Here is a 14,122-nt window from a genome sequence, read left to right on the forward strand (position 1 = left end):
GGCGTGGGGGGCAGGAGGGTTAGGGACTGCGGGGTGGCAGCCGAGGTGAGGCGGGGTGAGCGATACCGCGTAGATGTGGGGTTTGGGGGAGCGAGGGCTGTGGGTGAGTTCGGATTTTGTAAGGCCGATGCAGAGCACGGGATGGGGCCGGCTTGGGCAGGGGAGCGGGACTTAAGGGCGCGGGGCTGCGAGCCGTGACGCTGGGGGCATGGGCACGGCGGGAGATGCTGCCGACGATAAGGCAGCCCGCGGTCTGTCTGAGGTGCTCTGGGACGTGCAGCTGTGCTTGGCTGCTCCGGCCCTCGGGTCTGGGGCCTGTGCTCTGACGGCTCCTCTGTGACTTCTCCTTCCCTGGCAAGACTTGAGGCATTTGGTTCCCGTGGGTGATCTCCGCTTGGAGCAGCGATTTGGTAACTTTGTTATGTTAGAGGGTTTGTAGCTTCTGGAAAGAGGATTTTTAAGGATAAGGGGATGCGTTTTGTTTCTGGATGGTGGCTTTGGCACATTTTGGAAACTATTCGAGGGAGCGGATAGAGGCAGGGAAAGATAACCTTACATTGCTGTTGTCATCTGTGGTCATGTTACAGAAGTGCCCGGAGAAATCTTTGTCTCTTCATAGACCGACAAAGAGAAGAGCTGTCCCTCAGCTCCCGTCAGCCATACGGCACTTGTGACAAACCTACCTTGAAAGGCGAGGGGGCTGACAGGCGTCCTGTGCTGTCTCTGACCCTGCATAGAGTCATGTGTCAGAAAGTATTAAATTACAGCACGTATCCTTGAGTGAAGGGAGAGTTTTTTTCCTAACCTCACCGCCTTTTGTGTGATTGTTGGAAGAAACACGTTGAGCTTCCTTCGTGTGCTGCTGAGTGCTAAATTAAGTGTAACTTGACAGGTAGGAGGGGGAGCTTAGTGCTGTCACAGGCAGTTTGGGCTGCGTAGGTCAGCATGTGTCAGAGAAGGCTGAGTTTGTTTTTATTAAAGATGTGTGGAGAGAGGGATGATGCTATTAGAGAAAGCCATTGTGATCATTGGGAATTACTGCACACACATTATAAAGGAGTGGGGAGACGTAAGGTGGATTTCAAGTAAGAATACAGCAAAGGGTAAATTGCTTGCTTCTGTTTAGCCTCATGCTCTAGGAACATCACCAGAGAAAGGCAGCTCTTCCAGTAAGGGGAGCTTACTGGGATGCAAAGTGCACAACAACTGGTCCTGCTGGAGCTGAGCTCGCGCTTCAGCTGTGCTGTGTGCTGCTGCTGCTCTACGTGCTGCTGGGCTCGTGTACTTCGCTTATGCACAGCAAAATCAAGCAGACATCTGACAAGTTTGCTGGAGTAGAGGGAGGGGGTTCATAGCCACAAGAACATGGGTGGCTGGTTGTGGCCAGACCATTGCTCTTCAGCTCTTTCCTGTTAGTGAGGTCACCAACACCTTTGTCTTAATACTGCATTCAGGTTTTGAAAGTGTAGAGCAGCTGACTGCTCAGCTAGTGGGACTAGTGTGTATCTGACCTTCTGCACCATGGCAGAGGTAAAAGTCGCAAGCTTGCAGAAGCTGGAATGAGATGGTGGGATCCTAGGTGTGAAGGAGCACTCTGCTTTGTGCTCAAGCACAGTGCCTGCTTGCTGCTACCACGCTCCTGTTTTCTTGCAAGAGGCTTTGCCAGCAGCTCACAGTCTCATTTGAGGCACCTCTTCTTCAGCCTGTGCTGTCCATCCTGCAGCCAGCTGGATTCTCCTTCTTCCTCATGGCTTTCCTTGCTATGCCTCCTATCCCTCTCCCCTCTGGAACTGGAAGTGCATCTTTGGAGCCAGGGCTGCTTGCTAACAGAAAATGTGGTCATCCCTTCTTCCATCCCCAGAGACGTCTCTCCAAAGAACAGCACAACTTAATACTGGAACTAACTGCTTTAGGAAGAGCGAGTAAATGCTTGCAACAGCAGGATACACTAGCTGAGGCAAGGCCCAGATGAAACCTTTGGGCTTTCTGGTGGGTGGATGCCCCACCAATTGGGTAGGGAAGCCCTCAGCAAGGCAGAGAGGCGAATGCTCCTGCGCAAAGATGGTGAAACCTGGGGACCAGAGGCACACAGAGCTGTTTTACTGGGTGAGTGTCACACTGGCTGTGGAGGTAGGGGCCCTTCTGCTGGGCTTTTGTAGGATGCAGCAGATCCTCACCAAAGCCTCCTGGGGAGTGACTCTTCCCCCAGTTCAGCTGCAGGTGAGTGAAGCAACCTGGCCAGAGTGTCTGAGTCAGAGCTGCAAGTGCACTCCAGCAGTTCCAGCATTGTGTCGTACTCTAACCACAAAACCACATTTCTCTGTGCTCTCTGCCTTGGAGGGAGTTTATGCAGGTGTTGCTCAGTGTAGAGATGATGGAAACTGAGTGCTTGTTAATGTCTGGGCTGCTTGGCTCAACCACTGCCTTGTTAAGAGTGTGATTTCTTTTGTCCCCTACAGAGCACTGAGGGAGCTGCCCTCTGCCTCAGTGACTGTCTGGGAGTCTCTTTGGTTTACCCTCTTTATCTCTTCTCTCCAGGAGTGAAAGATGGAAGCTGGACTATTCTGCAGCTTGTGGAAGCCCTGGGGTAAGGAAAGCTGTGTACATGTTATACGTCGTGTAAGGGTATTGCAGGAGAGGTTCCCATAATAAGGGACAACAAGAAGGAAAAGCGTGCATGCTGACAGCTCGTCCTGTGCAAACTGCCTTCTGCACCACCAGGCACACAGACACACCACAAGTGTGTTGTCTGCACACTGGATGTTGCCCTCGCAGGGCAGAGGGGGCCCATAAGTCCCTCCTGGGACTGAGGAAAGGTGTTGCGGCAAGCAGTGAGCTGCAGAGCACATTGCAGCTGAGACTCCCTAGCAGGAGCTGCCTGACCACACGGTTGCACTGCTCCATGTCATGAGTTGACTGCCGCTTGGCTTTATTTCTGTCTCTGAGCTGTCATGGGCTGGGACTTGGGGGAACCTCATTTTTTTTCAGCTGTCACCTTGTAGAAGGCTTTGCCCTTTTTCATCTCTTGTGATCTCGAGAGCCTGACTTTTGGTTGCAGAGCATGATGCAAGAGTAATTTCCTTGGCCTGGCTTGAGAAGAGGCCTCTTGGCTGTGTGAGGCCAGGTGCTTGTGAGCAGCATTGTTAGGGGAGCAGGAGTCATCTCCTACCCTGTGTGCTAGTCGGGCAGCACCGTGCTGCTGTCCCCCTGCCTAGAGAGCAGCTCTGTTTCATGCCTATAATGTGTTTGCTCGGGGTGCACTTCCTGCGTGGGTATCCCTGTTCACATCAGGCCTCTTGGATTTTTGCCATGTGTGGGCTAGGTTCTGCCTGGAAAATACTGATCCACGGACACGAGGGCGAGGCATCCAACTGCTGTCACAAGTGCTGCTCGAGTGTCATTCCTTGCTCCAGGAGAAGGAAGGTAAGGTCTGCTATGAATTCTGGAATGGTTGTGAGCAGGTCGGGGGCCAAGCCTGTGCCCTGAAAGAGTCTAGCCTGCATTTGGCAAAGGAATTGATTTAGCACTATGGCAACTTTGTGCGTATCTCTCATGAGTCAAAGTCCAAGAAAGATGTGGGGCCCCACGTTGCATTCTGTTTGCCACCTTCACAAGACAATTCAGGCTACTCCCTGAATGTACCAAGGCCAGGTGCTGCAGCTGGTGCCCCTGGCAATGTGTGGGTGCTTTGCACTCAGGCATGCTCAGCGCTGCGTGGGAAGCCTCGGGGACACATCTGAATGTCAGAATCCTTGGGTGGTGATTCACTGCAGAAAAACCATCGTTCACAAAGCGAGTCATGCCACAGCCCTGAGGCCTGCCTAGGTAACTCTGGGGGATCTCTGTGGCCTGCGGTGGAAGGGAAGTCACCATAAGGATGAGAGGGGAGAAGAGGGCTGGGGTGAGAGAGGAATATTCCCTGTACATGTAAGCACGAGAAAGGTTTGGCTGTGTTATATGCCTCTAAGCAGCTGGCTGGCAAGGAAACAGTTTCCAGAATGACTTTGGATAGGGGCTTTGCTGGTAGGTTGCTCAACCTGTGCCAGCAGGATGGCAAGAGCCCGGGGGAAATAGCTGATAGGTGAGGTGATTGAAGAGGAAGGGGGAAAGCAGCAAGTGCTTGGTTTGATGTTGATGATGTAAATCTTGGGCTAGTACTGGGCAAGGCTGTGAGTAGCTGTGCAAAGAGCTACTGGTGTAGCTGGAGTCAGGTATGACTGTGGTAAGGATGGGGTGGCTCTAGAGGAACAAACAAGTGGAGAGGTTTGTCATGAGGCCTGGCAAAGTCAGGGGAGTGAGCTGGGTTTACAGCCGAGTCATTAGCAGCTCTGGAGGTAGGATGGGCAGAGTCAGTCCACAGGAGGAGAGCCATCCCAGCCAGCCTATCTCTTCGTGGCTCTCCTCACGCAGTCCATTTCTCAAGCACTGTGTCAGGCTGCCTCCCGGGGAGCGAGTTTCTGCAGCAGCTGTGGGAGCAGGATGCTGCCAGCCGGCTCTTCCAGTCTGCTTCCTGCTGCCGCTCCCCAGGCTGGGCTGTGCAGGCGCCCGTGGCCATGACTCAGGGGCCGGGAACGTGTTGTGGAGCTGAGCGTGGGCGATCTGGGGCTCCTGCTCCACCCCACAACATCCTGCAGCATCGGCCAAGCAGGCGTCTGCTGCTTCCCTGCCTGTGTCTGCACTCACGTGTCTGGACAGGCCAGGGTGAATGCCTCGCAGGCAGCCCCAGCACCTGAGCTTCGGCAGTGGGTGCTGCCCTGCTGTGGTCAGACTCAGTGGGTTGCTCCATAGGAGGAGGAGGCGGGTGTGAGAGCCAGGTGGGTGCATGCGGTGGTGTTCAGTTCCTCTCACAGTGGTGAATGATGCATTCTCACTGTTCAACATGCAGCTGTGGCTCCAGGGGCTAACGAATATTGGTATCTGTTTCTGACAGTTCTGCACCTGGTCCTGTTTTATGAGAACCGGCTGCAAGATCATCACCTCATGATCCCTTCAGTGCTCCAGGGTCTGCGTGCACTGGTGAGCTCATGCTTCCTCGGCTCACAGTGTGAGGATGGCTGCAGGGTGATGCTGGGAGGAAAATGCAACTCGTGGCTATGACTTAGAGCAGTTTGTGGAGCAGAGCCCAGCTGGGCTTACGGCTCTGTGGCATTGCCCTGCCTTGTGCTTCTGCTGTGCCCCCTGCAGAGGAGTAGAGGCTGCCATGACTTTTTGCTGTTCTGGGGCAAGGATTCTCTGGCTACCCTTGGGGACAGCACTGATGGTTTTCCTACCTGTCTGTGAGGGTAACAAACTCCCCCTGGGGTAGGAGAGGATCCTGCAGGTGGCTGCTGTGCATTCATTGTTCCTATTGCTTTTCTCTTCCTATTTCCAGAGCCTGTGTGAGGCGCTGGCCCCAGGGCTAGCAGTTTCTGTGCTCAAAGCCATCTTCCAGGAGGTGCACGTGCAGGTGAGCAATGTGATTTTCATCCTCCTATCTCTGTTTCATATTTTCTGTGTCTGGGGAAGGTCTGCCAGCATTCTGCACCAGTGCAGTGTAGCGTATCCTTCAGCAGCAATGCAGTGTTCCTGCAGAACTCAGAGCCAGCATGGCTCACTGCAGAGCAAGAGGCAGAAGACAGATGAGGCTCCCATTTGGCTCTTGTCCCCTCTTCTGTCAGCCTTATGAAGATTATTTCCTTTGCTCTGTTCTCCGGACTGTTTTAGTGACCCTAGTTCCCAAATTCTGCTCCATCTTAGGACTGTTTATTCTGGAAGGCCTTGGGCAGCACATGTGGCCCAGGAGTGATTGTAACAGTGTATTCTTTCAGTGATAATCACAGTCAATCATGTTCAGGTGCAATTGTACACCCTCCACATGGTAAATGGAATCTACATGCCAGAAAGCAGCAGTGGAGCTATTGAGGGGCCCTGCCTGCTTCTCAAGGGCATATGCATAGTCCTGGGTGGTGGGGTAGCAATGCTGCATGTACTGGAGGTTTGTTTTAATTCCTCTGCTCCTCCTTCCAGTCCCTGCTGCAGCAGGATCGCTACACAGTCTACAGCATCATCACCAACTTCATGGCCACCAGGGAAGAAGGTGAGGGCGCAGATGCCAGAACCACTCTGGGGTTGTTGGGCTAGGAGAATGGCTTGCTTTCTGCTGCTCAGAGCGCTTTCTGGCACTGCCTGGAGAAAGCTGGAAGGGGCTGTGCGGCTGGGGAAGCAGTGCTGATTTCATGCAGTGTTGGTGAACTTGATTGTCCTGCACTTTCTTTCTGCAGAGCTGAAGGGCCTGGGTGCTGACTTCACTTTCGGCTTCATCCAGGTGATGGATGGGGAGAAAGATCCCCGCAACCTGATGGTGGCCTTCCAGATTGTGCGTGATCTCATTGTCAGGAACTATGCCCTGGGTGAGCCTGTGTCTGCTGTGCAGAACTGAGTGAGAGATGTGTTGATTTTTTTTTATTATTTTTTTTTTCTTTTTGAGCTGTTGGAGGGATGGCCCTTGGGGCACAAGCGGGACTAGGTTTGTGTCTGACATGACTTAGGAGCTGTAGAGCCAGCCTGTCACAGATGCTAAGCTTGGCAGTTGTGTCCCTCTTGCTCAGTATCTTACGTCACCCTCTTCGTTTTCTACTTCCAGGTCCCTTTGTGGAGGAGCTGTTTGAAGTGACATCCTGCTACTTCCCTATTGATTTTACTCCAGTGAGTGAGTCTGCTACATGCTATAGCCTGTTCTTTCTGGTGTTTTCTCAGGGTCTCGTGTTCCTTCCAGGGAATGGAAGGAGCGGGTGGGCAAGAGTCTTAGCCTGGGTACTCTTGTGTTGTTAGCTATAGTATCCAGGCTGATGCCAGACTGGCTGTGGAGATTGACATTGCTGTTGCCTTGCTGGATATGAGATGATGCAGCCTCAGCTGATGGCTGTTCTGGGATGTTTCATGAACTGCTCTCTATACTTCTCCTCCAGCCCCCCAACGACCCACATGGCATCCAGAGAGAAGATCTGATCCTTAGCCTCCGAGCTGTACTGGCCTCCACACCACAGTTTGCTGAGGTAGGTAGCAGTTTGGGTTCTTGAGCACCACACTTGAGCACAGGCTGCATTTCATAATACTGCAACTCCTAGAGCAGCTCTGCAGGAAGTAAAAAACTGGACCAGGAGTCTGTGCATGGGCACGCCTGTGTCCTGGTACTCCTTGTGTCCTGCCTGTCCTTGGGGCTGGACATGTGGAGGGTGCTGCCTGTTGCATGTTTTTTTTTCTACCTCTGCCTCTTCTGGAGAAGGCTGAGCTTGCAGCCCTGCAGGGCCATGGACAAAGTGGTACAAAGAGCAGGATGAGTCTTAATCATCTCTTTCTGCAGTTCCTGCTCCCTCTGCTCATCGAGAAGATGGATTCAGACCTGCAAAGTGCCAAGCTTGACTCCCTGCAGACTCTGGTAAGGAGGCATCCATCACTCCCATCAGCCCACAGCTGGACAGTGCCAGTAGCAGCCAACCACAGTCAAGCTCCTCTCCTGTATCTGGCAGCCAAAGACTCTCCCTTTCAGAGCCTGGCTTGCAATTTCCAGGATCCTAGTTAGGCCTACATCACTCTTTCCTCTGAGTGCTTCACGCAGTCCAGCTTGAGCCTGCCAGGGTGAGCAGCACCCTGCTCTCTGTTCTACTGGCACTGATTTTTTTTTTTTTTGGCTCCTGTTTACAGACTGCTTGCTGTGCCATCTATGGGCAAAAGGAGCTACAAGAATTCCTCCCTAGCCTCTGGTCATCCCTGCGCAGGGAGGTAAGTGCAGCAAAGCCCCTAAGAAATGTTCCAGCACAGCTGGACTCCTCCTGAGCAGGAGTTCACAGCCAAACCAGTAGAGCTCCATATCTCCCACCAACCTCCACCTGTGGCCTTGACATCCCAGATGAAAAGAGGTTGAGGGGGACAGGCTACCCCTAAGTGTGTCTGAGGGGCTTGTTGGGTGTGCTTGTTCAAAGCACACAAGAAGCAATACTGGAACCTGAGCCTCTTCAGCCCATGTTGGGAGCATGAAGTCTGTGGTTGGGGGTCAGCACTGAGCTTAGCTTACCCCATGGCATCTCCTGCAGGTGTTCCAGACAGCGAGTGAGAAGGTTGAGGCAGAGTGCCTCTCTGCATTGCACGCCCTTTCTGCTTGTCTCTCCCGTTCTGTGCTCAGCTCAGATGCCGAGGACCTGCTGGACTCCTTCCTTAGCAGCATTCTGCAAGGTAGCTGTCAGGGAGACCTGCCCATCTCTGAACAGAGTGGCCTGTTGGCACTGCCAGACCTACAGGCATCCTCCTAGCCAAAGGAGGTGGTCTGCCCTCACGTTCTCCTTGAAGCCTGTTTCTTCTATTTCTGGCTTTCACAGCTAGTGTTGGCTTCTCTGAGAGAGTATCAGCTGCAGGAGGGAGAAGAGGGTACAGTAGGAAATACAAACTGAATGGAGTTGTTTCCCTCTCTTTGCAGTAGGATGTCCAAAGCTTTGCTGTGTGCCTGGAACTGGGGGCAGCAGCTCTGCCTAGGAGGCTGCACTACAGCTCAGAGCTGTGTCCCAGCAGCACATCCTAGTCCAGATATCAGCCATGCCCTGCACGTGAGGCAGTATGCCGGTATGGCTAATGCCAATCCTATCTCAGATTGCAGGCACCATCTGTGTGAGCCTGACATGAAGCTGGTGTGGCCAAGTGCCAAACTCCTGCAGGCAGCAGCAAGTGCTTCCCTCCGCACTTACCACCGTCTCACCCACAGCATCCTTCCCCTGCTACTGGAGCAGTACAACAAGCATTCACAGGTGAGAGGCACCCTGGGTTTGGCGGTCAAAGGCAGCAGGGCTGGGTGCACCCTGTGACTCTGTCCAGCTTGATGAGAGGAAGAGGGCATCAGCTATAGTGGGTGTCCTTCCCTGGCTGTCGGTAGGTACCCCTGTTACCTCCTGGCCTTGTGGCATTGGGCTGAGATGTAGCAATGACAGAGAGTTGGGTTACACCTTTGTATCCCTGCAGAGCAGCCAGAGAAGGACAATCTTGGAAATGCTGCTGGGTTTCCTGGAGTTGCAGCAGAAGTGGGGACATATAGAAGAAGGTGAGGTTTGCTGGTCCTTCTTCTGGAGGAGCCCAGACTCCCTTAAGCGTGACCCTGGAAGCTTCAGGCACTGTGTTGCCTTCCCTTATGCTGACAGAGAAGAAAAGTTCATTGACTTGGGTGGCTGTGTGTGCAGCCTGCCCCAGGGATTTTGTGTGATTGGATGTGAACTGGCAGGGCATCAGAAAGTGTCTGTCTGGTGCTGTGGTGGTGGCTGTGCTGTGACAGTGAGATGCTGGCAGTGATTCCATACTTCTGTCTCCAGATGAGAGTACTCTGCTGTCGCTCCAAGAGACAGTTTGCTCTGTGGTGTTCTCAGCACTCACAGATCCCAGCGTGCAGCTCCAGCTGGTCGGGATCAGGGCACTGACTGTCCTGGGCTCTTTGCAAGGTTGGTGTCTCACATCCCCTGGGGAGGCAGAGGGGAGGTGTTGCTCTGCTCTGGTAGCTGTGGTCAGCTGCCTATGCTGCATGTGGATGCATAGGAGGGGTGGCAGTACTTCTTATTCAATCTGTGAGCACCAGGAACACTTGATTTATCTTGCCTGCTTGTGCTGGGCACCTTGTACCTTTGGAGTTTGTGTAATGCTCCATTGCTAATAGCCTGGACAAGAAGAGGGAAGGATGCTGGCCAGAACACTGGGATCTTAGCCTTTGGCCAAGGGTATAATTCTTCTATGGCTCTTGTTCCAGGCTTCCTGTCTCCCTCTGACCTGGAGCTGGTTGTGGATCATCTTGTCCGGCTTGCTCTTCATGAGGAAGATTCCCAGAGCAGGTGAGTGCTGGGCTGACACTGCTTCAGTCACCCATATTCTGGGAAGAGGAACACGACCCTGGCTCTGCTACAGAGATGGGCTTAGTCTGGGTGGAGGTAAAGGAACTGTGGAAAGTAGAGACCATGTGTGTGTAGAAGCAAAGGGTTAAGCCAGGTGGTTTCTGGAATCAGAATTAGAAAGTGTGGGTCTATCAAAGCAAGGGACTCTACTGCCAATAGGATGAAAAAGGCAGAATCCTGAGAAATGGGTTTCTGGTGGTACGTTCTGGCCCAGGTCTTTGCTGCTGATGCACAAACAGCCCAGAGTTTGCATTGTTAACATCACCCCTCCTGCTCTCTTCCCTCCTGGCAGTGAAGCAGCAATGGAAGCAGCTGGATCTCTGGCTCCTGCCTACCCTAAAGTTTTCTCTGGGCGCATGGTGCCCAGGCTCGGAGAGGAGCTGCAGTCGGGTAAGGCTGACAGCCTTGCAAAGGGATTAAATTTCTGGTATTGGGGTGAAACAGAGGGACTGTGCCATATGGTTCTTCTCATTGAGGAATTCCTAGCACACGTGCTGTGTTGCTTGTACTGTGTCTGGGGATCACAAGTAGCCTGCACAGCAGGAGCTGCCCAGTCACAGACAGGACAGGATGCCTTGGACTTGGCTTGGGCCAGTCTTTTTGTGCTGCTACACTCCAGCTTGAGCACTGCAAGGGGGGGGGCTGGGAGCCATCCCAACACCCCTCTGAGCTGCATTTCCTCTTTAGAGCGGGAGGAAGAGAGCTCCCGGGATCTCCACTCCTTGCAGCAGCGCTGCCTGCAGGCCTTGGCAGCCGTGTCCACACACACCAGCATCGTGAGGGAAACTGTCCCTGTCCTGCTGCAGCACCTCCGGAATGTGCAGAAAGGTAACACAGCTGGCGGCAGGCAGCTCTGTGCAGCACCACTCCTCAGGAGATGAGGAGGGAGGGCTGTGTTGCTGACTCCCCTGGGTCCTGTAAATGGGGCCGTGTACCTGATGGCTGCCCTAAAATGGTGGTGTGGATGTGGGAGTGGGTGCAGTGGCAGTTGATGTGATGCTGAATGTGCCCTACAGGGAGTGAGGCCGGGAATGCCCGAGAGATAGTCTCTGTATGCCAGAGCCTGCACCGTGTGGCCCTGCAGTGCCAGCAGGACGCGGAGGGCTGCTGGTACTACCACCAGGCAGTGGTGCCGTGTCTGCTGGCTATGGCCGTTCAGGCTGCCACACAAGGTAAGCATCGCGGCTCGAGCAGGAGAGAGAACAGCAGCAGTGCGCTGGGCTCCCTGGTCCAGCAAAGAACGCTGCTGCTGCCACCCAACGGCAAACGCGGGCACTGCGGGCCCCTGGTCAGAGGCAGAGCAGCAGTGCTCTATGACATGTGGGTCACAGGGCTCTGTGCCTGCCTCTGGGCAGTGCCAGTGGGCTCCACCACTTCCCTTTCCACCCGTTGTCTGCAGAGAGCAGCCACCCACTGGTAAGCAAGGCGCTGCTGGAGGAGGAGGTGCTGACTGCCATGGTCCCTGTTATCAGCGCTGCCACCACTCACCTTAGCCCTGAGTGAGTAGTGCTGGTGTGGGATGCTAGATGCTGCCTCGTGGGGAAGGCAGGCTGCGTGCCCCTCTGCTGCTCCACAGAGGAGGTACTCAGGAGTTCTCTGGTGACGCTCCCAGAGCAGCACATTGCGATGTCTCCTTTCTCTTAGGCTGGCTGCCCAGAGTGTATCTCATGTGGTGCCTCTCTTCCTGGATGGAGAGGTCTCCTTTCTGCCCCAAAACAGTTTTCCTTGCTCCTTCCAGCCCTTCGAGGTGTGTGGGTTGTTTTAGTTGGGCAAGGACTCAGGATGTTGGCAGAGGCTGCCAACAAGGATCACGGTGACGTGAGTGCTGTTCTTCCCCTACAGGATGGGGAGTGTTTGGAGCCACAGAGACGCCTAGTTGCCCTCCTCATGGCCTTTGTCTGTTCCTTACCCCTCAATGTAAGTTGGTGAGGAGAAGAGTAGAAAGAGCCTTGACTGAGCACCATTCTCTCCAGATTCATAGCGAGCTCCATGGGCAGAGAAAGGGAGCAGCTGTGGACCTAGTTTGTAACACACTTCCTGTCTCTTTTAGGTGGTAATTCCACAGCAGGAACGGTTGCTCCGGGAACTGCTGGCACTGAGTTGCTCCTGCAGCTGTCCCTTCACAGCCACCACAGCTTCCAAGTGCTTTGCAGGACTTGTAAACAAGCACCCAGCAGGTAAGGGAGCAAACAGATTTTGAGGGTCCCTGCTCAGGGCTGGCAGGGAAATGACTCAACCTCCCGTTTCTGTGTTCCCAGGGCAGCAGCTGGATGAGATCTTGCAACTTGCAGTGAACAGGATGGAGCCTGGCCTTACAGAAGGGCCTCACCGAATACAGGCACTCACCCTGCTGCTCTGGGTAAGGCTTGTCTGTGGTGGGAGGGGAGAGCCCTGGGGTGCCCCAGCTGTGTGGTGCTGACTCTGCTCTGCCTGCACAGGTGACCAAAGCCCTGGTACTGCGCTACCACCCCCTGAGCTCCCATCTAACAGACAAGGTAGGCAGCAGTGAGGTTGGGCACTCCTGAAGGAGCTTCCTGCTCCCCCTGCCTCTGGTCAGCAACCCAAGTTGCCATGGCTCCCTTTTTCAGTGCTCTCTTCCTCGCAGCTGCTGGGCCTGCTGAGTGACGTGGAGCTGGGCCCCACTGCAGCCGATGGCTTCTCCCTGCTCATGGCTGAGTCCCCAGACGTGCTGCACAAGGGCTGCCACGCCGACGTGCGCATCATGTTCCGCCAGCGCTTCTTCACTGACAACGTGCCCAAGCTGGTGCAAGGCTTCCATGGGGCTGGTGCCGGTGAGCAGCTGGCCCCAGCCTGGCCTCCCCACTTAGTGCCCCTTTACCCTGGGGATCTGAGCCAGCGTCCCCTCTCACAAGTAGCAAGGTTCCCCTTGCTACTTGTGACCATCTCTGCCTGCAACAGATGTGAAGGCCAATTACCTGAAGAGTCTATCCCATGTGCTCAACCATCTTCCCAAGCCTGTGCTGGTGACAGAACTGCCCACGGTGAGAGCTGGCCTCAGTAGGGGAACTACGGCAGTGCAGGCTGCACAGCAGGGTTACTCACATTTCCTGTGGCCTCTCTACCCACAGCTGCTTTCCCTCTTGCTTGAGGCCTTGTCCTGCTCAGACCGTGTAGTACAGCTCTCCACCCTGAGCTGCCTCCAGCCGCTGCTGCTCGAAGCCCCCCAGATCATGAGCCTGCATATCGACACACTGGTCACCAAGTTCCTCAGCCTCACCTCCAGCCCTGCCATGGTGTGTACACCCCTGTCCTCTGCACCACACACCCCTCTCCTGTGTCCCAGCCCCTTCCATCCTTCATTCCTGTCTCCTTTCAGGCTGTCCGCATCGCTGCCCTGCGTTGTGCCCATGCGCTCACCAGTCTGCCCACAATAGTGGTAAGTGCTCCTGCTTCCTGCTCCTCCTTGTGCAAGTGGGTCCCAGCCATGGCTGGGGCAGCCAGCACCCTGGAGGGCTCTTGCTGAGAGCAGTAGTTGTCCTCCAGCTGCTCCCATACAAGGCCCGAGTTATCCGGGCGCTGGCCAAGCCTTTGGATGACAAGAAGAGGCTGGTGCGGAAGGAGGCAGTAGCTGCACGAGGGGAATGGTGAGTGCATGGCTGGAGCTGCAGGGGAGTCAATGTGTTTAAGACATGGCTGATGGCAGTCTCTGTCTCCATAGGTTCCTGGTGGGGAGCCCGGGCAGGTGAGCACCCTGCATCCCCTCCCTGTGCTTACTGACAATCTGACCAGGACCCTGTCGATGCCGCGGACCCAGCTTCCCTTGGAGCCTGGTACTGCCTGAAGCACTGAGGCTGGAGAATGGAGACCTGCAGGCAGCACCTCCCCTGTGGCCCCTTCTGGCCCACTGTCCTCTCTTCTGCACCTAGCAGAGGGAAGGAGCTGTGCTGCGTATGGCTTGCCTGTAGCTAGGGACACTGACGGACAGATTTGCTACATGTGAACTGCACGGGCAGGCTTGTGCACACAGGTGCTCTGCGTAGCACCCCATGTGTGAGAGGAATAAACTTGTCTGTTTTGGTAATGCCGTGTTGGGTCTCAGTGCAGCCCAGGCTGAGACCCCAGTGCCTGTGCTAGCTGTCACACAGCTGAAGGAGCTGGGTGCAGGCCCTTACTCCTCTTTGCAAGCTGGAATCATAAGACTTCCTCTGCTCTCAGCCAGCTGCATCACCCACCATGGAAAAGAGTCAAACGTTTTTTTT

General features: G+C 54.6%; 1 protein-coding gene across 3 annotated transcripts; it reads left to right on the forward strand.

Annotated features, from left to right (window-relative positions):
* The first annotated feature begins 58 nt into the window (after positions 1 to 58).
* MMS19 (MMS19 homolog, cytosolic iron-sulfur assembly component) lies at positions 59 to 13,944 on the forward strand. Of its 3 annotated transcripts, XM_010714605.3 has the most exons (31): positions 68 to 2,106; positions 2,539 to 2,587; positions 3,323 to 3,423; positions 4,931 to 5,016; positions 5,372 to 5,446; positions 6,007 to 6,076; positions 6,261 to 6,389; positions 6,623 to 6,684; positions 6,948 to 7,034; positions 7,343 to 7,417; positions 7,684 to 7,761; positions 8,073 to 8,211; positions 8,623 to 8,777; positions 8,989 to 9,067; positions 9,333 to 9,458; positions 9,761 to 9,842; positions 10,195 to 10,292; positions 10,590 to 10,730; positions 10,919 to 11,074; positions 11,302 to 11,401; positions 11,547 to 11,649; positions 11,745 to 11,819; positions 11,953 to 12,079; positions 12,161 to 12,261; positions 12,341 to 12,397; positions 12,508 to 12,694; positions 12,822 to 12,904; positions 12,992 to 13,156; positions 13,240 to 13,299; positions 13,407 to 13,507; positions 13,582 to 13,944. In XM_010714605.3, exons 1-31 carry the CDS (start codon positions 1,998 to 2,000, stop codon positions 13,607 to 13,609), a joined length of 3,084 nt encoding a protein of 1,027 aa, XP_010712907.1. In that variant the 5' UTR covers positions 68 to 1,997; the 3' UTR covers positions 13,610 to 13,944. The 3 variants fall into 3 exon arrangements, with proteins under 3 accessions (XP_019473282.1, XP_010712907.1, XP_031410328.1); XM_019617737.2 differs by lacking the exons at positions 12,822 to 12,904; positions 12,992 to 13,156; positions 13,240 to 13,299; positions 13,407 to 13,507; positions 13,582 to 13,944 and having other exon boundaries at positions 59 to 2,106; positions 12,491 to 12,651; XM_031554468.1 differs by lacking the exons at positions 68 to 2,106; positions 2,539 to 2,587; positions 3,323 to 3,423; ... (6 more) ...; positions 7,343 to 7,417; positions 8,073 to 8,211 and having other exon boundaries at positions 7,708 to 7,761.
* Positions 13,945 to 14,122: the final 178 nt, after the last annotated feature.

The sequence above is a fragment of the Meleagris gallopavo genome, chromosome 8 (genome assembly GCF_000146605.3).
Source record: "Meleagris gallopavo isolate NT-WF06-2002-E0010 breed Aviagen turkey brand Nicholas breeding stock chromosome 8, Turkey_5.1, whole genome shotgun sequence".
NCBI classification, from domain to species: domain Eukaryota; kingdom Metazoa; phylum Chordata; class Aves; order Galliformes; family Phasianidae; genus Meleagris; species Meleagris gallopavo.

Coding starts and splice junctions, on each gene's coding strand:
- MMS19 (XM_010714605.3), top strand. CDS start 1,998: ATGCCCCACCAATTGGGTAGGGAAGCCCTCAGCAAGGCAGAGAGGCGA. Junction 11,650..11,744: donor GCTCCTTCCAGCCCTTCGAG/GTGTGTGGGTTG, acceptor CTTCCCCTACAG/GATGGGGAGTGTTTGGAGCC. Junction 12,080..12,160: donor TGTAAACAAGCACCCAGCAG/GTAAGGGAGCAA, acceptor CTGTGTTCCCAG/GGCAGCAGCTGGATGAGATC.